General features: G+C 42.2%; 1 protein-coding gene across 1 annotated transcript in view; it reads right to left on the bottom strand.

Moving 5' to 3' along the window:
- TTLL5 (tubulin tyrosine ligase like 5) overlaps positions 1–26191 on the bottom strand; it is a 307681-nt gene that overhangs the window by 160637 nt on the left and 120853 nt on the right. The window contains exon 28 of the mRNA XM_052646434.1: positions 24090–24277. Within this exon, the coding sequence (XP_052502394.1) occupies positions 24090–24277 (188 nt within the window). The remainder of the gene's footprint in view (positions 1–24089; positions 24278–26191) is intronic.

Below are 26191 nucleotides of genomic sequence, written 5' to 3'. Positions count from 1 at the left end.
TGATCTGAAAGAAGGCTGAGCTCAGGCAGTAAGGCAAGCCATGGGAAGCGGCTGTACACACAGATGAAACTTCACCCTCTGCTCACCTCCTGCTGGGCAGCCCCGGTCCTAAAGGGTCTGTGGCCGGGGAGCTGGGGACCCACAGCTTAGATGCCCTTGCATCATCTTGATGTGCACAATTTCACTTAACCCTGAGCCAGCCTTTCAAGAAACTTCTATCGTTACTCTCATTTTACAGAAGAGGCAACTGAAGTCTTAAGAGGTAAATAATTAGATAAAGGTAAAACATCGACTAGATGGCAGGGCCAAGAGGAAAACAGAGAAAGTCCTCTTCCAAATGCATGTGGTATACTTTATCCTAATCCTATGGCTTAACATCTGAGTCCTTGCAGGAGAAGTGCCAGGTACTTATAAGTGAGGTTTTTATCTCCCTCCATGATTCACAGAGGTAGATACTGTGATACTCTTTTCTCTTTTTTTTTTTTTGGTCACTCCACATGGTTTTCTGGGATTTTAGTTCCTATACCAGGCACTGAACTCAGCCCCTTGGTAGTGGGAGAGGGGTGTCCTAACCACTGAACTGTTAGGAAATCCCCTGAGTACTCCCTTCTCAGATACGGAGAAACTAAGGGTCAGAGAAGTTATGGTAAGTCATTGGTTCAAGGTCACATAACAGTTGCAGAACTGGTACTCTTGTTTTAAAAGGCATTTTCCAGTTTTGAAACAAATAGGGAAATAGTCTTAGTTGTCCTTAATTACTAGAAGGTTTTGAAAATATGATCAGATACAGACCTCAAATTCTGAAAATAGTCGCTATACAAGAATTGATTATACCTAACTATTCCAGCTTTTTCTCCTTTTTCTTAAATTTTATTTCCCACTTGTCACCCTTCACCACAGCATATTAGAGAAACAGACTAACAAAAAACTCCAAACAAAACTATCCTCAATCAGTTTTGTTTCTTGACAGATACAGTAAGAGATGGTACGAACATAAAACTAATTTTGGACTTGCAGTGAATTTTATTTTTTCATGTAACATCCACTCTGCATTTCATGGATAAATCAAGACTTGGTAGCCATTATTATTTCCTTCTACATAAAAGCAAAGCTTCCTTAATTTATTTTGAGGAAGATAGCAAAAAAAGACCACTGCTTAAATGTGAGAGTATGTAAGGAATAAGAAAAGTTTTGAAGGTTCTCATCTTTCTATGCAAAGGATTCCCACTAAAGAAAAACAAAAAAGGAGTCTGTCTCTATTAAATAACAACAACTTGCCCCTCTAAATATTCAACTCTTATTTCTGTGATTTTTGTCTAGAAGACACTCAGTATCCAAGGCCATAATTACCTCCATACCACCCAGCTCTGTCTTCCCAGGACATACATTGCTAATGAGTAATAAAATAATTTGGGGCTCACTTAGCTATGGCCTCAGAGTCTTCTTTACACAGTCCTCCAGGCAGCTGTCTCCAATTAATCAGAACTGACAGGGGAGACAACTATTTTCAGTCCTTGTTCTAGAACAGTACTATCCCATAGAACATATTGTGATGGAAATGTTCTATAAACTGCACAGTTCAATACAGTAGCCACCAGCCACAGATGACTATTGTGCACTTGAAATATGGCCAATGTGACTGAGGAACTGGATTGTAAACTGTATTTAACTTAAATTTTAAAAGCCACATGAAGGCTGTGGCCATCTTATTGGACAGCACAGCTCTAGAGCCTTGACCAGATCGGGCTGAATCTTATGAGTACAGATTTATGCCTGCCTTTGACAGAATGTGGTCCACTGGAGAAGCGAATGGCAAACCACTTCAGTATTCTTGCCTTGAGAACCCCATGAACAGTATGAAAAGGCAAAATAATAGGATACTGAAAGAGGAACTCCCCAGGTCAGTAGATGCCCAATATGCTACTGGAGATCAGTGGAGAAATAACTCCAGAAAGAATGAAGGGATGGAGCCAAAGCAAAAACAATACCCAGCTGTGGATGTGACTGGTGATAGAAGCAAGGTCCAACGCTATAAAGAGCAGTAAAGCATAGAAACCTGGAATGTCAGGTCCATGAATCAAGGCAAATTGGAAGTGGTCAAACGAGATGGCAAGAGTGAAGGTCAACATTCTAGGAATCAGCGAACTAAAATGGACTGGAATGGGTGAATTTAACTCAGATGACCATTATATCTACTGCTGCAAGCAGGAATCCCTCAGAAGAAATGGAGTAGCCATCATGGTCAACAAAAGAGTCCCAAATGCAGTACTCGGATGCAATCTCAAAAACGACAGAATGATCTCTGTTCGTTTCCAAGGCAAACCATTCAATATCACAGTAATCCAAGTCTATGCCCCAACCAGTAATGCTGAAGAAGCTGACGTTGAACGGTTCTGTGAAGACCTACAAGACCTTTTAGAACTAACACCCCAAAAAGATGTCCTTTTCATTATAGGGGACTGGAATGCAAAAGTAGGAAGTCAAGAAACACCTGGAGTAACAGGCAAATTTGGCCTTGGAATGCGGAATGAAGCAGGGCAAAGACTAATAGAGTTTTGCCAAGAAAATGCACTGGTCATAGCAAACACCCTCTTCCAACAACACAAGAGAAGACTCTACACATGGACATCACCAGATGGTCAACACCAAAATCAGACTGATTACATTCTTTGCAGCCAAAGATGGAGAAGCTCTATACACAACAAAAACAAGACCAGGAGCTGACTGTGGCTCAGATCATGAACTCCTTATTACCAAATTCAGACTCAAATTGAAGAAAACAGGGAAAACCGCTAGACCATTCAGGTATGACCTAAATCAAATCCCTTATGGATTATACAGTGGAAGTGAGAAATAGATTTAAGGGCCTAGATCTGATAGATAGAGTGCCTGATGAACTATGGAATGAGGTTCGTGACAGTGTACAGGAGACAGGGATCAAGACCATCCCAATGGAAAAGAAATGTAAAAAAGCAAAATGGCTGTCTGGGGAGTCCTTACAAATAGCTGTGAAAAGAAGAGAGGCGAAAAGCAAAGGAGAAAAGGAAAGATATAAGCATCTGAATGCAGAGTTCCAAAGAATAGCAAGAAGAGATAAGAAAGCCTTCTTCAGCGATCAATGCAAAGAAATAGAGGAAAACAACAGAATGGGAGAGACTAGAGATCTCTTCAAGAAAATTAGAGATACCAAGGGAACATTTCATGCAAAGATGGGCTCGATAAAGGACAGAAATGGTATGGACCTAACAGAAGCAGAAGATATTAAGAAGAGGTGGCAAGAATACACAGAAGAACTGTACAAAAAAGATCTTCACGACCTGGATAATCATGATGGTGTGATCCCTAATCTAGAGCCAGACATCCTGGAATGTGAAGTCAAGTGGGCCTTAGAAAACATCATTACGAACAAAGCTAGTGGAGGTGATGGAATTCCAGTTGAGCTCTTTCAAATCCTGAAAGATGATGCTGTGAAAGTGCTGCACTCAATATGCCAGCAAATTTGGAAAACTCAGCAGTGGCCACAGGACTGCAAAAGGTCAGTTTTCATTCCAATCCCAAAGAAAGGCAATGCCAAAGAATGCTCAAACTACCACACAATTGCACTCATCTCACACGCTGGTAAAGTAACGCTCAAAATTCTCCAAGCCAGGCTTCAGCAATACGTGAACCGTGAACTTCCTGATGTTCAAGCTGTTTTAGAAAAGGCAGAGGAACCAGAGATCAAATTGGTAACATCCGCTGGATCATGGAAAAAGCAAGAGAGTTCCAGAAAAACATCTCTTTCTGCTTTATTGACTATGCCAAAGCCTTTGACTGTGTGGATCACAATAAACTGTGGAAAATTCTGAAAGAGATGGGAATACCAGACCACCTAACCTGCCTCTTGAGAAATCTGTATGCAGGTCAGGAAGCAACAGTTAGAACTGGACATGGAACAACAGACTGGTTCCAAATAGGAAAAGGAGTACATCAAGGCTGTATATTGTCACCCTGCTTATTTAACTTCTATGCAGAGTACATCATGAGAAACGCTGGACTGGAAGAAGCACAAGCTGGAATCAAGATTGCCGGGAGAAATATCAATAACCTCAGATATGCAGATGACACCACCCTTATGGCAGAAAGAGAAGAGGAACTAAAAAACCTCTTGATGAAAGTGAAAGAGGAGAGTGAAAAAGTTGGCTTAAAGCTCAACATTCAGAAAACGAAGATCATGGCAGCCAGTCCCATCACTCCATGGGAAATAGATGGGGAAACAGTGTCAGACTTTATTTTGGGGGGCTCCAAAATCACTGCAGATGGTGACTGCAGCCATGAAATTAAAAGACGCTTACTCCTTGGAAGAAAAGTTATGACCAACCTAGATAGTATATTCAAAAGCAGAGACATTACTTTGCCAACTAAGTTCTGTCTAGTCAAGGCTATGATTTTTCCTGTGGTGATGTATGGATGTAAGAGTTGGACTGTGAAGAAGGCAGAGCGCCAAAGAATTGATGCTTTTGAACTGTGGTGTTGGAGAAGACTCTTGAGAGTCCCTCGGACTGCAAGGAGATCCAACCAGTCCATTCTGAAGATCAGCCCTGGGATTTCTTTGGAAGGACTGATGCTAAAGCTGAAACTCCAGTACTTTGGCCACCTCATGTGAAGAGTTGACTTATTGGAAAAGACTCTGATGCTGGGAGGGATTGGGGGCAGGAGGAGAAGGGGTTGACAGAGGCTGAGATGGCTGGATGGCATCACGGACTCAATGGACGTGAGTCTGAGTGAACTCCGGGAGATGGTGATGGACAGGGAGGCCTCGAGTGCTGTGATTCATGGGGTCGCAGAGTCGGACACGACTGTGCAACTGAACTGAACTAAACTGAAGTTCAGTCTAAGCAAATTATCTCCAGATTAAATGAGTTTTGAATGTCTTAGTTCTTTCTTTTAGCTTCTCAGTTTTTTCTAGAATAGGCAGAATTTCTTGAACTAAAACAGACTCACACATTACCTCTGGTGGCCCTAGCTACACCTTGTCTTGACTAGGGATAGGGCTGACCAAAGGGCAGGGCAGGTCTTAAGAAACTCTATAAGCCAGTTAGAGTTCACACCTGGCAGTTTCTTCCTTAAAGGGACAGAATGACAATGACTATTTCTGTCATAGGCTCCCTTTGCTTCCCTGTCCATCTACATTTCTCCAGATAACATAACAAAACCAGCTTTGATAAATTGAAGAGAAAGTGGAAAATGGCATTTAATTACACCTGATTTGCAACAAATGGGTAACATGTCACTACTAAAGAATTTTTTTTTATGACAAGACTCACAGCACATAAAGACACAGCACCAGTCACAAAACAGAGGCTCATCATTTTAGTGAGGAGGATCAGGCTACTAAGGTTGAAGTGGTCTGGCAACCCACTCCAGAATTCTGGCCTGGAGAATCCCATGGACAGAGGAGCATGGCAGGCCATAGTCCATAGGGTCGCACAGAGTCGGACACAACTGAAGTGACTTTGCACAGCATAGTCGCCATTGGGCCAGTTGGCTTCTCTGAGCTAATAATCAGAGACTATGCTACTAAATCTAGGCTGGTAAACTCACGAATTTATGCCACCAGTTGCAAAGGGGTCTGGAAGACAGGATAAATAACATGTCTTATGATAAAGGATATCAACATCTTTATGTTGCTTATAAGAACTTTACAAATCTATGTTTGGATCTCTAAAATGTTTTGCCATAGTTAGTTTTTAAGCAAATACAAAATCTTTCAGGTTCCTTTACAATAATAGTAATAGCAACAAAGTTGGATTAGCGCTAATGATGGCTAACTTTAATCATTATTTTGTTTTTGCCAGGCATTGTTCAAGACAAATAACTCAATCTTCAAGACGCATCTGTTAGGTACAATTATTGCCCTCATTTATAGATGGGGAAACTGAGATTAAGAGGTAAAATAATTTGTTCAAGAACAAATAATTGTTATCTATAAGCCCCTAGTTTCAATTCCTATTTTGCCTGATACAAAACCTCCTGATTTTGTAGTTTTAACCACTGAGTTATTCCCACTGCCTTATAACTTTCAACCTGAACTTACTATTCTGTCTGTGGACTGGCATTTGCATTATCCAGGAGTTTGTTAAAAATGCAGACTCAGCCCAATCTCAGCCTCAGTGAACAGAAATCTGTATTTGACAAGAGCCACAGGTAATTCACGCGCATCTTTAAGCTTGAGAAGCACTTGCTACAGGGCATGGTGGGAAAGGAAAGAACAGGAAAGAGGAGTCTTTCAAATCTAGTCGTCCATAAAGCTCAGGGGGTCATCCAAAGACCAGCAGAAATGCCCTAATGGAGTGGGGAACAACATACAAAACCACCAAAGGGAAGGAGTAGAGAAAACAATTCTATCAAGAACTTTGAGGCTTTACTATGTCTCACTGTCATTTGGATGTTCAAACATTAACATGCATAATGTCAAGTATGCCAAGGATGAAAAAGTGGATGAAACAGTTTGGAACAAGCTTCACGGAACTTCAAACCTAGCTTATCACGCTGCCATGAAACATGGTGGTCATGAAAAATAAGACAAGCGCTTCCCTGGTGGCTCAATGATAAAGAATCCACCTGCCAAGGCAGGAGACATGGGTTTGATCCCTGATCCGAGAAGATCCCACATGCCTCAGAGCAACTAAGCCCGCATGCCACACCTATTGAGCCTGTGCTTTGGAGACCATGAGCCTCAACTACGGAAGCCTGCACACCCTAGAGCCCGTGCTCCACAGAAAGAGAAGCCACTGCAATGAGAAGCCCACAGGCCCAACTCCAGAGTGGCCCCAGTCGCCATGACCAGAGAAAAGCCCAAACAAATAAATAAGTACAAGTATGTATAAAAAATAAACCAAGATATTTAAGCCTCATAACAATCAGCTTGTTAAACATTCTTCCACCCCTGCCTTTCTCTAAGGGAAGGACGGCCTGTAGGAGAATCCAGTGTCGGGTGTGTGCGTGTGTGCGTGCGTGCATGTGTGCCGAGGCCCACCTGGGCCTTAGGGTCCACTGGCAGATGTTTCACCCCTTGCCCTCCTCCTCCCCCTCCTCTGCCTCTGCTCCCACTCTCTCGGAGCAGCTTCTGCAGAAGTTCCACTCCCGTTCCCTTCCTCATGTCCGCTGCCATGCTGACCTCAGGGTGTTTTTTCTTTCAGTACCAAAACTCTTGTTTATTTTAGAGCCAGCCTTCCGAATGAGGCAGGTGAGCAAATATCTGAATGTGTGGGGTAGGGACACACTGCACGCATTCCATCTAGACAGGTGTTTAAATTACTGCGGGAATAAATACAGGTGATGGATTGAGAAAAGGGGGAGCAGAAACAGAGAGGGAGGCCAATTTCCGGTGGCTGGCCCGCCCAAGTGTTACTGCTTGTTACTGCTGTTTGCTAAAAGTAGCACTACTGCCAGTGCTGTAATTAAAATATGATGGCATTGCCCTGATGGCTTCCCAGAATATACCTACCACCCACTCAGACACATAACCTTTCAGTACCCAAAAAGGATCCGGGGCCAGGCCTAACAAGATCACTGTTGCTCCGTAGGCATGCTCGAGAAATGCTACAGTCCTGAATGCTCAAAAGAAGTCCAAAACTCAAAGATTTAAGTCCATAAATATTTTCTCTATTGCTGCAAAGCCTTGGGTAATGTCCTAAGAGTATGGGTGGCCATACTCTTAAAATGTGGCCTCTGCCCTTAAGCCATGAAGGAGTTGGTAATGGAGTGAGAAAAACATCCAGACAAATAGCAATATTAAAGGCCTCCAGGATATGGTAATTGCCATAATAAAGGCATTACGGAAATTCAAAGAAGGCAGTTGAACTGGTCCTAAAATGATCAGGAGGAGGACTGGTTTGGGGCTGATGGAATGGTGGTGGCTACAAGGAGAAAAGATAAGGCAGGATTAAAAATGCAGAGACAGATAAACAGGAAGAGTCTCTGAGAAACAGAAAGACACTCTAATTTGGCTAAAGCTTAGAGCAATGGAAGATGGAAACCAATAGGAGGACACCTTGGGGAGGTCCCTGAATTCCACTCTCTTCATCTAGTAGACAGCAGTAAGACGGCTTGCAGACTCTGACTGAGTAGGGCTACGCCAGGACTGTGGGGAAGCAGGGACATCTGGCTGAGAGTCAGCACGGTCAGGCGAGACATAATAAGGATGGGATGCAGGACACGCTTTGCTGGTCTCTCCTCATCCCCCCTCCCACCCCGCCCCAAGGCTGAAGAAGAGTGCTGGGCCTTGGAACTGGAGAACGGCATCTGTAGTATGATGATAAAATCTCTCAAGTTCATGTGTTCACGTTTTCTTTTTTTGAATCAGCCCTCTTTTGGATTACATCCTCCCAAACAGCTGGCAAGGCAAGTTGGCACTGCCCACCATTTAAGAAGGGAAGGCCCAAGAGTGGGCATCTTAGGCCAACTTTGTTCTAGGGCCTCATGGAAAAATGTGCCTTTCCTTACATTTATCACTCCATGCCTCCCCTCAACAGGAAAATGGTTTGAGGATCAAGACAGGGAGGTGGGCCAGGAGCGAGGTGCCCAGGAGGCAGACTAGATGGCTTCTGTCTAGGCCTGAGACCTGGAGGCAAAAGAAGACCTTGGCTCATTCGGCCCATGTCACCAAAGCTAGGATTCCTACTCAGGAGACTGGAGCCAAAATCTTGTAGTGATTAAGAGATGCTTTGGCCTGGGAGATCGTCTCTGGGAATCTTCTCTTGACTCTCAAGTTAGCTGCTATGGAATCTGGATCCCAGCCATAGTTCTCTTGCAGTCAGCGTTTAATGACCAATAACTTCTAGACCCACCATGGAACAACAAAAACAAACAAACTGATGTTTAAGGACAGTGAGGTTTTAGCAAATATTTGAAAAGACAAAACAGGTTAATGAAAAAAAAAAAAAGAAGTTGCCAGTGTCTACTGCAATACTGAATCCCCCGCATATCAACCTTAACTAGCATCTACTTCTGTGCATGCATGTGCCGCTAGAGATGCTCAGAGGGCTCAAACAAACCTTGTGCGCACCAGGACCCAGAGACCCCACAGAGACTGAGACAGAACTGTGTCTGGGTGTCTCCTGCGGAGGTACGGGTCAGCAGCGGACTGCTGCGGGGGCAGGGGCTCTGGGCTCAGTAGACCTGGGTATGGCATAAGCCCTCTTGGAGGAGGTCGCCATTAACCCCACCATAGGGCCGCCAGAACTTACACAGGACTGGGAAACAGACTTTTAGAAATAGAAAAGCTGTGACCAAGCTAGACAGCATATTTAAAAAGCAGAGATATTACTTTGCCAACAAAGATTTGTCTAGTCAAAACTATGGTTTTTCCAGTAGTCATGTATGGATGTGAGAGTTGGAGTACAAAGAAAGCTGAGTGCTGAAGAATTGATGCTTTTGAACTGTGGTGTTGGAGAAGACTCTTGAGAGTCCCTTGGTCAGCAAGGAGATCCAACCTGTCCATCCTAAAGGAAATCAGTCCTGAATATTCATTGGAAGGACTGATGCTGAAGCTGAAACTCCAATACTTTGGCCACCTGATGCAAAGAACCGACTCATTGGAAAAGACCCCGATGTTGGGAAAGATTGAAGATGGGAGGAGAAGGGGATGACAGAGGATGAGATGGTTGGATGGCATCACCAACTCAATGGACATGAATCTGAGTAAGCTCCAGGATTTGGTGATGGACAGGGAGGCCTGGCGTACTGCAGTCCATGGGGTCCCAAAGAGTCAGATATGACTGAACAGCTGAACCGCACTGAACCACTGTGCAGGCATGTGCCATCAATCCCTCTAGCACAAGACACTCTCTACTTACAGCAGGCCCCAGGGCTCTACATTTCTAGATATGGCTTGTCTACAAATGCAGTGGCAAAAACCCTTCTCTAACTGGGGCTTATGGGTTTTCACAAGGCTTTCACCTTAACACAGTACCAAGGTGTCTCATTGCTGCTTGGGAAAAGACAAGCAGCAAATACAGATACAGCTATGCCAGGAGAGGCAGGAATTATCTCCAACCTGGAAACTGAAAAACCAGAGGCTATTTTGGGTTTCGCCATTAGCCTTAGGAAGGTCCTTCACACCAAATCAGTGGAGCTGGATCCTGAAATCTTGTTGCTAGTACCTTGCGCTTTACTTTCCAATGTTAGATTTATTTTTCACAGAAGAGTTCCCTCAGCTATAAAGGATCCTTGCCATTACACTGTTTCAAGAGCATAATGGTAGAGTTGAAGAGCTTCATGCCATGTTTTGCATTGTATTCTAATTATAGGTTTATTCACTTATCTTGCCCCACAAATTACATGCTCCCTTAGGACAAGGACTGCATCTTATTCCCTTTTGTATCCCTGGAGTTTACCCAGTAGGCACAAAAGTATTTATATAAATGAAGTGGGTCTCATCTAGTCTCAAATAACCCTCACAAACACACCTCAATCTCCAACTAGCAGCTAGTTTCACCAGTGAGTTAAAAAGTGATTCATGTCACTGGAAGGCTTGCAAGGAAATTAAAGGTTCCAAATTACCTCTTTTTAAAAATACCATAAGGGAAGGACTGCTTTGGAATAAAGGGAAATGAAATAATCAGTGACTGGAGTGAGAGATAAGTGTTGCTCTTGCTATTATCAACCTGCATAATTTTAGAGATGATTTCTGCCCAGTCTTGAAGTTTTGGGCAAAGTTCTCAAATGGGTCAAATAATAGCTTAGACATACAGATTTTATTCCTTGTCGATGAATATACTATATATGCTTTTTATGACACTGAAACAGCAAACAGCTAACACTCCATTTGAGATTCACTCAGGCAACCTCAGGTTCACTAAGGCTGTTTGCAAAGTTCATGTCTCTTATTTATCAAAATGGAGATGGAAATTCAACATCAAAGACTTAGTAACATCTTAACATAAGAACAAATCAGTGGCAGAGCGTTCCCAATGCCGCTTATAATCTTGGGATAGCTCAGTCTCCTCATTAGAGCATGGTCCATAAAATCTCAACTAAGTCATCCAATGAGGTCTAGAGATGGGGTTCCACAAGATTACTTCGTTAATCCAACAAATATTATCAGACACTCTGTGGCATTCTTTTGAGCACTGAGGACAGAACAATCTTTTTTTTTTTTAATTAAAAAAATTCTTGCCTTCATGGAGATTATGGCCCGGGGGCAGAGGGGCGGGGGGCGCTGTATCACTGAAATATACAAAGAATGTCTGAAGCTAGGATAATCACAAATTTAAAGCAACCACTTTTGGCCAAATTACTGATATTAATGACCATATACTACCTAAAAGTTTTCAGAAGTTCTCAACTTGGAGACCATGGGTCCACCCGGCATCATGAAGGAGTTAAGCTGGAGGGGGAGGAAATTAACATACATTTCTAAGTTTGAGTGCACATTTTTTTCAGGAGAAAAACTGTAACTTGCATTCAATTCTCAAAGGAATCTCTCACTCCAAAAAGGTTAAGACTCACTTTATATCATTGATACGAAGATCCATTTTTCCAAAGCTGTATTCACACTGTACTCTGAACTATACCAGTAGTATCTTGAGAACAACATTCTCTGTGTCATTCATATACAAAGGCTCATCAGGATACAATGGGATCAACTGAGTCTGTCATGGACCCTTCATTCCCCTGACCATGGGGCCCTGAATGATTTGGAATAGAGAAATGTAGTGGTGAGCCCTATCTGACTTGTTTTACCATATGTCGCTGGAACAAAAGGCAATCCTTGAATTCAAAAAAAAAAACAATCACTGGACCAAGATCTATTTCACTCAAGATAAAAGGAAAAGGCAAAGTGCCAGATCTGTAGTTAATTACATGATTTGCATCACTGGATAAATACTAGAGAATATATTCAATTAAGAAACAAGAAAAGAATCATCCTTAAACAGCTACTTTTAAACCATTCTTCCAAGGGCACTTCCTGAGCAGGTATTAAATCATTAGCCATGACCACAAACATGTTTTAAGGCATGACCTTCCTCTCCTGTTCCTGGATACTGATAAAATGAATCTCAAGAAACTTATATCCTAATCAGCAGGAGATAAGACTCCCAGTGTTAATCTCATTTTCAAAGGGGTTAGGAAAGGCAAGGGGCCTCTGCAGCCCTGCTGCATTAGCACTCAGTCCTCCTGCCATGTCTTCTCTCTTAACCGCTGTCACTACATGACATGCATACACACACAGACACTTGGTGTTCCAAAATCTACAAGGAGTTCCAGATCAAGACTTGCCAAAGACACTCCTGGAAAACCTTACAAGGTGGCCAAATCCGTTTCTTGTACTTCTAATTCATTATTCAGTCTTTGAGTCGATGGGGGCCGCCTCCACCATGATAAACAGGTCTACTCTCACTGCATCTCCAGGGATTAAGAAGGCTGCTCAGCGATGAACCCGAATTCACTACCAAACAATCTGACGGCTTGGCTACAGCTCTACAGTGGCCTTAAGCTCAGTCACTATAGTCTAAGGAGTGGTGAGAGTCCTGTGTGAAATGAGAAGAGGCAGAAGAACACCGAGGGAAAGAGTATCAAGTCAGAGAGATTTGGTTTGAGTCCTGGTGCCGTCACTTGCCATTTGTGTGACCTTAGCAGAGTGATCTATGCTTTCAGCTATTTTCTTCATCTGTTAAAAAAAATTCTCTACTTCATAAGGTTACGGAGATAATAATGCATATAAAGTACTTGTCCAGTACAAAGCAGACATTCAACTAATGTCACCTGCTTTATTATGAAGGGCAGGTGTATTGAAAAAAAAGAAGGAAGAGAAATAGTTTTTTAAAACAGATGAGAAAACCAACATAACACAGAAGAGAAATATTTTTCAATTTAGCAAGCATATAATAAGTGCATACCAAGTGCTGGGTGATGGGTTAGAAAGAACACCATCACAGAGTTTATAACTCAACAGAAAAGAAGAGATGCGAAACTATAACATATTTTGTTATAGGGAATGACTAATGAAGGGCTACGGACATGGACGATGGAACGATGATGTCTGGCTAGGGTGGCAGGGGATTATTCATTCATTTATTTTAAAAATAAGTATCAAATCCATACTGTATACCCAGGTTGGGAAAAGTGGTGAAAAAATGGACATGGTCACTTTCCACCTTAGTCAGGGACCTTATAGTCCAGGGGAATTAGCACATTTACTGAGTACTACCCATGAATTAGGCTCTGAGGCAGCAAAGGATACTGCCTCCAAAGAGCTCACTGTTCATTAAAGGAGAGAGCTCTCTGGACAAACACAAATAACTGTATGGCGAACGACATGGCATGCCTATGAGAGAAGTGGCACTTACACTGAGCCTGGACAAATGAATATAGTTACATACGGTGTTGCTGTTGTTCAATCACTCAGTCGTGTCCAACTCTTTGTGATCCCCTGGATGGCAGCAGGCCAGGCTTCCCTATCTCCCAGAGTTTGCTCAAATTCATGTCCATTGAGTCAGTGATGCCATCCAACCATCTCAACCTCTGTCGCCACCTTCTCCCTTCTTCAATCTTTCCCAGCCTCAGGATTTTTCCAATGAGCTGGGTCTTTGCATCAGGCGGCCAAAGTATTGGAGCTTCATGGACTGGTTTGATCTCTTTGCTATCCAAGGGACTCTCAAGAGTCTTCAGCTTCACAATTTGAAAGCATCAATTTTTTGGTGCTCAGCCTGTGAGCGGTCCAACTCCCAAACCCATACATGACTACTGGAAAAGCTATAGCTTTGACTAGATGGATCTTTGCCAGCAAAGTGATGTCTCTGCTTTTTAATGCACTGACGAGCTTTGCCATAGTTTTTCTTCTAAGGAGCAAGTGTCTTTTAATTTCATGGCTGCAGTCACCATCTGCAGTGATTTTGGAGCCCAAGAAAAGAAAATCTGCCACTGTTTCCATGTTTTCCCCATCCATTTGCCATGAAGTGATGGGACCAGATGCCATCTTGGTTTTTTGAATGTTGAGTTTTAAGCCAGGTTTTTCACTCTCCTCTTTCACCTTCATCAAGAGGATCTTTAGTTCCTCATCACCTTCTGCCATAAGGGTGGTATGATCTGCATATCTGAAGTTGATATTTCTCCCAGCAATCTTGATTCCAGCTTGTGCTACAGCCAGCCCAGCATTTCATATGATGACTCTGCATATAAGTTAAAAAAGCAGGTGACAAAATAGAGCCTCGACATACTCAGTTTCCAATTTGGAACCAGTCTGTTGTTCCATGTCCAATCCTAATTGTTGCTTCTTGAGCTGCATACAGGTTTCTCAGGAGGCAGGTAAGGTGGTCTGGTATTTCCATCTCTTTCAGAATTTTCCTCGGTTTGTTGTGATACACACAGTCAAAGGCTTTAGCACAGTCAATGAAGCAGAAGTAGATGCTTTTCTGAAATTCCCTTGTTTTTTCTATGATCCAACGGATATTGGCAATTTGATCTCTGGTTCCTCTGCCTTTTCTAAATCCAGCTTGTACATCTGAAAGTTCTCGGTTCACGTACTGTTGACTGGGGAACGTTTCCCAAGAGAAGATAGCATAAATTAAGGAACAGAGGCTAAGAAAATTCTGGATGAGCTGCACAAAAACCTCTGTCATGGGAAGGAGACAGGCTGGAGAAGTAACCTGGAGCCAGATTCTACATAAAGGCTTTGAATAACATTCAATAGCTGGGGCTTCACTTTGAAGATAACAGGATTCCATTCAAGATTCTTGAGCAAAGGAGTATCATTATCAGACTGGTGGTTTAGAAAGATTCCTTTAGAACAAAGACTAGGGTGAATAGAGGAGAATGGCTGGGAGACCATTTAGGAGGTAACTGTAGTGATCCAGTCCAGAGATAATTAAGTCCTTAAGCAGAACAGTAGATGTGAAACAGAGAAGATATATATCAGAGAAATTACAGTCAGACTCAACAAGAAGTGGCAACAACTGCCCTGACATAGAGAGAATGAGGAAACAGAGAAGCTGATAAACTAAAGGCTCTAGACCTAAGCCCCCAGGAGAACTGCAGTGTCACTGATACAGAGTGGCGAAAGGGGAGAAGAACAGGTAAGTTTTAGATATAGTGAACATTTTTCGAGTATTTTCAAAACATGCTTAAAAAGTACATTGAATATTCTGGGTTCTTGCAATACAGATGGATGGAGATGTCTAGCAGGCAGTTGGAAATCTGGACATGACGCTCAGAAAACAGGTTCAAACTAAAGACGTATATTTGGGAGCGATCTGCAGACCAGTACTAGATGAAGCTATGGGAAGAGGAAGTCTACCCAAGGGGAGGCACTACAGAGAGGCATAAAGTTCAGGTGAGCTCTGGAATTCAGATGCATGTTGAAGGATACCTGTGAGAACAGGCAGAAACAAATGCCCAGGCAGCAATCCCCTTCTTTAATCAGAGAGACTCTGCTGTTGTCAGTTTATACATTTCAGGTCTAAATACCAGTGGCTTTTTAAAAACATGGAATCTAGTTTTTTCGGGGGAAGTATAGGATCAGCTCTCAAAGGAATTACTGAAGGACTGGAGAAGCTAAGGGGAGTTTTCAGGAAGGAGGCAGTCAATAATAGTGCCATGTACTAAAAGAGAAGGAGGATTAATAATAGGGGATTGAAGCTGGCAATTCCAAGGTCATCAGTGACCTTTGAGAGTTACTGTTTTGTTTAGTCGCTCAGTCATGTCTGACTCTTTTGTGACACCCATGGACTGTAGCCTGCCAGGCTCCTCTGTCCTTGGGATTTCCCAGGCAAGAATACTGGAGTGGGTTGCTGTTTCCTTTTCCAGGGAATCTTCCCAACCCAGGGATTGAACCCATGTTTTTTGCAATGGCAGGAGGATTCTTTACCACTGAGCCACCTGGGAAGACCTCTGAGAAAGAGTCAAAATGGTAAGAGATAAAAAAAGGTTATTTTAGAACAAGGGACCATCAGTAGGTCAAAGACCTAAGGAAAATTGGGAGTTTAAAGCTTGAAGAGACACAGAAGAGCTGGGGAAGTGATAGGATCAACTGTTACTATGACCGAGAGCAGGGAGGCACAAGGGTCCAGAAGACTTCGTCTTGACACTGTAATTACTCCACATGACACAGAAGAAAATTAAGGCACAGGGAATTTAAATAACTTGTCCAAAGTCTCACTGACCCAAGGGCTTCTGTTTTTTCCATGTACCTTTTTCTGTTTCTAGAAATGGAGAAAAGGAAAATATATGACACAAAGAAGCACAACTTTTCTACCCAGAAAAATATAGAACCAAAGAAGCTACACTTAGGGGAAAAAAATTACAAAATCAGAACGCAAATGGACAATAGTTCAAACGTGTCAGATACGGTCAGGAGGCAGGAAGAGCATTTCCGGTACTGAATGCCCAAGTGTGTGATAACTGAGGGCCGCTGGCGTCAATCCTGGAAAACACCTGTAACCACATCAAAAAATTGTGCTTCCTCTCTGCCAGCTTCACCTTCAAATAGAAATTTCTGAAATTGAGATCTACTCCAGGTCCACCCTGGACCCTGAAGAAATGAGCAGGATCACAATGGAAACTGCTGAAGCAGAAGAAATGATCAAAGAACTCCTTGAGTGCAAACGATGGGTAAGGGGTGTGAGCCAACGGTCTCGACCTGGGCGGACGCCCTTCTCTAGGACTAGGCGGGAAAGGGGCAGGGTGAGGAGTAAAAGTAAAAAGACATTGAATGCTTTTTCTTTTCTCCTCTCCATCTAAATGAAAAATGGGAGAAGCAAAAAGCATCTCCTCCCTCCCATGTATCTGTCAGCATATTTCCAGGAGGCCCGGCCACATCCCGGGCACTGGCTGGCCGGGAACAGAGCCTGACACAGCACATTTGCTAGCACCGGAGCTTCGCCTGGGTGGTCGGCTGTTATTCCTTTGATTAAACTCCCAGGCTGGAAGAGCTGGAGCTGCTCTTAGTGATAGCTGGTCCTGCAATCTCACACTAGCCCGCACAGAGAGGCTGGTGCTCCCTCTGTCTCCCCGCCTCCCTCTCCTCACTGCAGAGCTGGGCTCCTTTGCCACATTCTTCTGTTCACTGACAGTGGTAACCACAGAGGGCTGCTTCTGTGTGTGCAGAGGGCTGCAGTTGTAAAGCACACCTCTCCTGGCACAGGGGTGAGGAAAAGACAGTGAGATCTCACAGTCAAGCTGCTACTCCAGCGTCACACTGTTAGCTACCTACCACAAGGCTCTCTCCCCAACCAGCAAAAGACGGTTTTAGAGCACCCTGCTTTCAGGGACGTACACACTCATTTCCAAAGGATCCCAGCCCCCAAAGATAACCAGCTTCTCACATGCCAAGGGAAAGAACTAAATCTGACCTTCCCTCTGCTCAGATTTGTTAGGTTGAATAATCCTACATGGGGAACATGTAACTCTAGTTTCTAAGCATATGCAAACACTTCCAAAGTGGCCACAGTGGCCACTTCGTGGTGGCAGGGCAAGTTCAATATTCTTGTACGCTCTAGGCTATAAATAAGCTTAAATCATAACAGAAATAGTAAAAGTAGTTACAAGATAAATGAAGTCCTGTTTTTAGCCAAATAAATTCGTAAGAATCTAGCCTCTAACGGAAATGATGGGCAACTTAAAGTTTTATAAATTTGTAGGTTGTCCGAGTACTTTGCTTTCTTTTCTTTTGGTTAATTCACTGTTCCTCAGCATCTTCACCAGCAAGCAGGGAGGAAAAGGAGATGCCATTGCTTCATCCTGCAACCCATCCTCCTCCCAGCTACCTAAGTGAGACAGTTAAAAGGCAAGGCCCATTTGTCTCTGTGGCTCCCGGTCATTGTTGAGATAAAGAGCCGAGTTCCTTTACAGGTCATTCAAAGCGCTCCTTGAATCAGCCCTGTCTTCTCCTCTGGCGTCCATTTCAGCTGCTTTCTGCTGACTCCCTATCCTCCAACATCGCTTACCACCAGCTTTCTGGTTCCCCACGTACACACATGCAAGCTTTTCTTTTGGAGCCTGCCCTACCCTTCTTCTGCCACCCACCTGCCTACCCTTAAGATTCAGTGCAGGGGTAATCTCTTCCAAGAAGGCGGCTTTGGCACCCCCACTCCCACCCACGTGCTGGGTTAGGTACCCTCTGGTGGTTTTGTTATTCCCTAGAAACACTGGTGCATATCCCATGCAAGTACATTCCATAGCACATTCTAATAACACCTTCTATCCTGTGTTATGTGGCTGTTCCCCATACCACACTGTGAGTTACTTCACACTGAGATCTATTGTCTTGTATCATCCCTGCAGCTTAGCATTAAGGTTTGGAACACTCCTAAGAGGGTAATAAAATGTTTTTGAATGAATGAGTGAAAAGAATGCATTTGAATAAAAAGTTTTATGGAAAATGCGACTAAAAGCTTTAATGGGCAAGTAGCTGAAATCATAGACAATATAAAGGAACTCTTTTTCAGAAATTCCCTCAAATTTCAATTTTTCGGGGGAGGGGGGCCATGCCACACCGCATGCAGGATCTTAGTTTCCTGAATCCACGCCCCCTGGGATGGAAGTACAGAGTCTCAACTGCTAGACTGCCAGGCAAGCCCCAAATTTCAATTTTTTTATACTCATCTTCCAAGATAGCATGAAAAATTTAAATCAGCATACCTTATTTAGTGGAAGATCTCTTAACACTTTGCCAAGAAAAGTAATATAGAGATATATATCAGGGCTTATGGAATATAATACTTTGGCTACCTGATGCAAAGAGCTGACTCAATGGAAAAGATCCTGATGCTGGAAAAGATTGAAGGCAGATGCTGGGAAAGATTGATGGCAACAGGAGGAGAGGGCAACAGCGGATGAGATGGCTAGATAGCATCATTGACTCAATGGACATGAGTTTGAGCAAACTCTGGGAGATGGTGAAGGACAGGGGAGCCTGTGTGCTGCAGTCCATGGGGTCACAAAGAGTAGGACACAACTTAGCAACTGAACAACAACATGGCATATAATTCAAGCAAGACACACAGGAAAATCCACAGCTTTAAATTAAAAAAGAAGAAGAAGAAGAAGAAACAAGTGAAAATAAAGGAAGTGCTCAATTCAAGAATTGGGAGGAAATACCAAAATAAAGCTGTAGAATGCAGAAGGAAGGAAGTTAGCAAAGATAAAACAAGAAGATGACCAATTAAAAAACTATAACAGAAAGAATATATCCTATTCAACAGGGAAGGAGGGAGGAAAATATTCATGAAAAAAAAAAGCACAGACGCAAAACAGGAATTGAAAATAAGGAACTAAGGACAGATAAGAGGAAATTAGAAACATTTGAAGGAATTACTGTACACAGAGTTGCTTCTGGTGAGCTGAGCTAAAGGTTCACACCCCAAGTCCAGACAGGAGAGTGGACCTTTCAGCACATTCTGACTGGAGGTGCGCCTCTCACCAGAACCACAGACACCTTATCACTTGCCTCAGTGAATAAGCAACCGAGGCACTTTGTTTCAAACACAGCTAGGAGCAAAAGGAAATGGCTAGTAAACAGATGTCCCAGGGCCCATATTAAGTCATTATAACATGTTATTATTTACCAGAAAAAGAACAATAGAATTCCCCAAATTCCAAATTAAGGAATTATTTTCTCTGAAGAAAAATAACACAAATAACACATAACTTGAACTTTTCAACAGCAACGTTCATTTTGGTAACACAATGTTTAATCCAAAAACTGACTTCAAATCAAATCACAAACCTTTAGTTATTAAGAGCCTTCTATAGTTGAAAGAGTGATCTTTTCCAAGCATACAGCATGTAGACTTTACAGAAAGGTTTTTGCATGCTGCCTTCATGACCTTGTTGTATTTTCCTCATCAACAAATAAAGACCGTGAGGTGTACAGAATTTGAGTGAAGTATCCAAGATCACACAGCTAGTAGAAGGCAGGTCTTTAGATGGCTATCCAGTCCTTTCCCACTACAATCCCTCCTTCAGGACTGCACTAACCACTCTGTTTATTAACCAAAAAGTTAAGGCCAACATCTAAGTGAATTTAGATCTCTGTAAAGGGAAGTCTGATGGAATTTTAATTCACTGCGACTAAATTCTTCTTAGATAAAATAGATCGAACGGGAATGATTTTCTAATAAGGATACAGTCACCTTGGATTCCCACAGGATCAGGATCCTTTCATTTTGGCAAGCTTTGTCGTCTACCAAATGACAGGTGAAAATATGTAAACACTGATATCGGCTATGACTTCTACTACAATTGCAAAGAAAATTTCTTGATGTCTCGGTGCTTCTCAGTTCAGTTCAATTCCGTCACTCAGTTGTGTCCAACTCTCCACGACCTCATGGACTGCAGCATGCCAGGCCTCCCTGTCTATCACCAACTCCCGGAGTTTACTCAAACTCATCTCCACTGAGTCAGTAAGGCCATCCAACTATCTCATCCTCTGTCATCCCCTTCTCCTCCTGTCTTCAATCTTTCCCAGCATCAGCGTCTTTTCAAATGAGTCAGCTCTTTGCATCAGGTGGCCAAAGTATTGGAGTTTCAGCTTCAACATCAGTCCTTCCAATGAATATTCAGGACTGATTTCCTTTAGGATGGACCTGTTGGATCTCCTTGCAGTCCAAGGGACTCTCAAGAATATTCTCCAACACCACAGTTCAAAAGCATCAATTCTTTGGCGTTCAGCTTTCTTTATAGTCCAACTCTCACATCCATACATGACCACAGGAAAAACCATAGCCTTGACTAGACAGACCTTTGTTGGCAAACTAATGTCTCTGCTTTTTAATATGGTGTCTAGGTTGGTCATAACTTTCCTTCCAAGGTGTAAGCGTCTTTTAATTTCATGGCTGCAGTCACCATCTGCAGTGATTGTGGAGCCCCAAAAAATAAAGTCTGACACTGTTTCCACTGCTTCCCCATCTATTTGCCATGAAGTGATGGGACCAGATGCCGTGATCTTCGTTTTCTGAATGTTGAGCCTTAAGCCAATTTTTTCACTCTCCTCTTTCACTTTCATCAAGAGGCTCTTTATTTCTTCTTCACTTTCTGCCATAAGGGTGATGTCATCTGCATATCTGAGGTGATTGATATTTCTCCCGGCAATCTTGATTCCAGCTTGTGCTTCTTCCAGCCCAGCGTTTCTCATGATGTACTCTGCATAGAAGTTAAATAAGCAGGGTGACAATATACAGCCTTGACGTACTCCTTTTCCTATTTGGAACCAATCTGTTGTTCCATGTCCAGTTCTAACTGTTGCTTCTTGACCTGCATACAGATTTCTCAAGAGGAAGGTCAGGTGGTCTGGTATTCCCATCTCTTGAAGAATTTCCCACAGTTTATTGTGATCCACACAGTCAAAGGCTTTGGCATAGTCAATCAAGCAGAAATAGATGTTTTTCTGGAACTCTCATGCTTTTTCGATGATCCAGTAGATGTTGGCAGTTTGATCTATGGTTCCTCTGCCTTTTCTAAAACCAGCTTGAACATCTGGAAGTTCACGGTTCATGTATTGCTGAAGCCTGGCTTGGAGAACTTTGAGCATTACTTTACTAGCGTGTGAGATGAATGCAATTGTGCGGTAGTTTGAGCATTCTTTGGCATTGATTTTCTTTGGGATTAGAATGAAAACTGACCTTTTCCAGTCCTGTGGCTACTGCTGAGTTTTCCAAATTTGCTGGCATATTGAGTGCAGCACTTTCACAGCATCATCTTTCAGGATTTGAAAGAGCTCAACTGGAATTCCATCATCTCCACTAGCTTTGTTCGTAGTGATGCTTCCTAAGGCCCACCTGACTTTGGACTCCAGGATGTCTGGCTCTAGGTGAGTGATCACACCATCATGATTATCTGGGTAATGAGGATCTTTTTTGCACAGTTCTTCTGCGTATTCTTGCCATCTCTTCTTAATATCTTCTGCTTCTGTTCAGTTCAGTTCAGTTCAGTCACTCAGTCGTGTCCGACTCTTTGCGACCCCATGAATCGCAGCACGCCAGGCCTCCCTGTCCATCACCAACTCCCGGAGTTCACTCAGACTCGCGTCCATCGAGTCAGTGATGCCATTCAGCCATCTCATCCTCTGTCGTCCCCTTCTTCTCTTGCCCTCAATCCCTCCCAGCATCAAAGCCTTTTCCAGTGAGTCAACTCTTCGCATGAGATGGCCAAAGTACTGGAGTTTCAGCTTTAGCATCATTCCTTCCAAATACAGTTTTTGTCCTTTATTGAGCCCATCTTTCAGGAAATGTTCCCTTGGTATCTCTAATTTTCTTGAAGAGATCTCTAGTCTTTTCCATTCTATTGTTTTCCTCTATTTCTTTGCAGTAATCACTGAGGAGGGCTTTCTTATCTCTACTTGCTATTCTTTGGAATTCTGCATTCAGGTGGGTATATCTTTCCTTTTCTCCTTTGCCTTTCGCTTCTCTTTTTTTCACAGCTATTTGTAAGGCCTCCTCAGACAGCCATTTTGCTTTTTTGCATTTCTTTTTCTTGGGGGTGGTCTTGCTCCCTGTCTCCTGTACAGTGTAACAAACCTCTGTCTATAGTTCGTCAGGCACTCTGTCTATCAGATCTAGTCCCATCAATCTATTTCTCACTTCTACTGGATAAGCGTAAGGGATTTGATTTAGGTCACAACTGAGGTCTAGTGCTTCTAGTTGCTCATTAAAAACTAGAAACATACTCTAGTCAGTGACCCAGTGAAAACAGTGTCGCGGATCACCGGTCCTTTCCCCTCCGCATAGCCACTGCACATTTCACAATTCCTTCTCATTCTATTTTTTTTTCACATCATTCTGTCACTAAAATCTAACTATTAATTACTTTCAAGTCTCAACGCTGCCTGTACAAGATTCTTCACTTCCTAATTCACATTAGGCTTTTTAGCTACACCCTTCAAACTATTAAAGATTTGAAAAAGAAAATTCATTACAACCTCACACTCTGGGATGAGGCGGAAGTAAAGCTTGAATTAAAGCCCGTAATTTTACACAGAAAAGTAGGGCACCACCAGGGAGCAGTGTGTTGCCTGCTTTTAGCATGCACTTGAAGTAGTCTATGGCTTCACTTTTTTCCTAGATTTGATTATCAGTGGAGGATTGTCAGGCTTCCCAGGTCATGCTAGTGGTAAAGAGCCTGCCTGCCAATGCAAGAGACATATGAGACGTGGATTCGATCCCTGGGAGGAGAGCACGGCAACGGACTCCAGGATTCTTGCCTGGGGAATCCCATGCACAGAGGAGCCTGGCAGACAAACTACAGTCCATGGGGCTGCAAAGAGTCAGACATGACTGAAGTCAGCACAGAGAAGCTGTCACCAATTAAAGAATGTGACACTATGAAGATACAGAAAGCTGTAACTTTGGACTTGAATTATAATAATTCCTTTGGAGGATTTTGATGCCATTTTGCATTAAGAAAAAGGAAAAAATATGGCTTCTACTTCCAGTTAAATACCGCAGAGATAATCAGCAAGAAGGGCTAAAAGAATCCTATAGTTCTTAAAAGTTTCATCTAACTTTACTGTGTTGTAAGCTAGTCAACATATATACAACATAAAAGTCAAAATCCCAGTATCCATCAAGCTTGCTGGATGACCTTGATTATATCACTCTTTTAGCCTCAGTTTCCCCCATCTGAAACATGGGGAGAATGATATGGTTTGGATGAGGGCTTATTGAAATAACTCATTAATCAGTGCCCAGAAAACATCCTGACATCAAGAGATGAAAGGTAGTATAGTTTAAAAAGTAAAAGGTAACGCTATGGCATTCTGGTAAAAAGATTTATAAGACTAGAACTCATTGGAAAATTTTACCAACGAAATAAATTATTTTTAAAGATAGTTTAAAAGTATATTTACAACTGAACATGAGTTTATTTGTCCACGAAATAACTACATCACAGCTAGCAGCAGACTTAACTTTGCAATACCTGTAACAGAAATCCTTTCTTTAAAGCTGAAGATGAACACTTTTAGCTAACATTCTTTAGCTCAAAAAACCAACTAACATTCATTCAATAAGCATCAGCATACGGGCATTAGTAAAGACAGGGAAGGACAGAGTACCATGGAGTTAATCCTATCCACTGGTTAAAAGCTCCATGACACCCCAAAGTGCCCATACCTGCTGGGTGAGGAGGCTGATGTGAGTGGATGGAGAATACTGCCTGGCCGCCTGCTTCTCGGCCAGCCGCTGAAGTTCGGCCGTAACCATACTTGGGTTGTACCGTTTGCTGTATGAAGAGCCATCTTCTCCCTCCTTTTGGGTTCTGGCCACTCCTGAATGCTGCTTGTTTGGATGGCATGAACCTGCTAAAGAGAAAAGCTTTCATCTGCTTAGGAAAAAAAGATTAGAAAAACTTCGGATGATGACAACCAATAGATATTCCACTGAATCCCAGGGATCTTTGACAACAAGAGGAGCAAGGACCTATCTTCAAATGCTCACAGAAGTAAATGCATACCCTTATTATACCCGAGGATCTCTTCCTATCACCAAATCATTACAGGCATCCATAACTATGCTTTTACATAATATGAATCCTTCACAGAAAAAGAATTTTCATCATACGTAGTGGGGAATAACTGATGCTAAAATTAATGAATAAAAAAAGGGAAGCCTTGAAAATGGTTGCTATTCTTGCTTTTCTTGTTCTGTGACAGTACTTGTCAGTAGCCTGCTGCGGCCACTGTCAAATCATCTTCACTGCAGCCTGCCAGGCTCCTCTGTCCAAGCGACTCTCCAGGCGAGAATACTGGAATGGGCTGCCACGCCCTCCACCGGGGAGCTTCCCAACCCAGGGACTGAACCTGCGAATCTCACACTGGTAGGTGGGTTCTCTGCCACCAGCACCACCTGGGAAGCCCCATAATCCTTCTTACAAAGCTCAAAAAGGAAAAGAAGGATAAAAGCAAAACTGAATTTATTTAGAAAAACACTAATAATCCTATATTACCAAATTTCAATTGATTTCTCGTTCAGATTTCTTCTTTCAACTATAATACCAGGGAAATCTATTGTTTTTGAGCTCTGAAATTTTGGCAAAAAGAAATTATTTAATAAATAATCAAGGTTCATATTTGTTCTATGATACGTCACACAACCCATTGGGAAAAAAATGAAGGTCAGAAAAGTGGAAACACTACGTGTTTCCTTTCTGTCTTTTTAATGCTTATATAACCATGATCATCGTTATATATACAATTTGATGACACTGCTTTATTATATTATTTGACACATATGAAATACTATCTACAATAGATGTAGAAGTTATAAAACACATAATGAACTGACCACCTAAGTCATATTAACATGCATCAACCTATGGGTTCCTTCTCATTCTTAATCTCCCCTTATCATTCATCCCCTTCTTTTTTTAAAATATAGTTTTATTCTTCATTTCTATGTGTGTAGGCATACCTAAAATACAGTTAATTTTGCTTGTTTTGAGCTCTATAAAAATGGTATCTTACTGTAGTAATTTCCTGGGACTTGTTTTTGTTAATATCATACTTCTAATATTTATCCTTCTCGGTATAGCTGAAATTCATTAACTTTACATGACACTTGGTATTCCATTTTGGAAATACACTACAACTTATTTTTCTATTTCCTCATTGATGGTTATTTTGGTCCCTGCCAGCTTATTGCCACTGTAAACAGTTCAGTTGTGAACACTCTTGCGTACATGTCCTGGAGCATGTGCAGAAGGACTTCTCTTGGGTATGTGGCTAGAAGTTGAGTCAGAGAGTATATGAATTTACAAATTCATGTGATAACAACAAAACGGTATGTTTTACACTACCACAAACAAAATTCAAGCCTTCCTGCTGATCAATATCCCCTCCAACACTTAGTATTGTCAAATATCTTCATTCTTCCCTCTTTTAAGAGGGTGAAGATCTTACTGTAGTTTTCACTTAGATTCATCTGATTAATAATGATGTTGAGCATGTTACCTCTTTTCTGAGACCATTATTGTCTGTTTTTCTTTCTGAAGGAGGCTTGCTTATGTTTTTACTTTCGTTTCCTACTATAAGTTATTAAAGATGGTCTAATCTATTCTAGAGTTTAAAGTTTGCATCTGAGATTGATTATACGGATAGTATGAGGCAGGGATCTAATTTCACTTTTGTTCCTATATGGATAACTAGTTGTCCCAGTACCATTTATTGAAAAATGCATCCTTTTCCATCTGTCATATATCAAAGTTTCATCTATCTGTG

Source organism: Budorcas taxicolor, chromosome 10 (genome assembly GCF_023091745.1).
Source record: "Budorcas taxicolor isolate Tak-1 chromosome 10, Takin1.1, whole genome shotgun sequence".
NCBI lineage: Eukaryota > Metazoa > Chordata > Mammalia > Artiodactyla > Bovidae > Budorcas > Budorcas taxicolor.
Note: the sequence above shows the minus strand (reverse complement) of the source record. Positions and strands in the feature narration are given on the sequence as shown.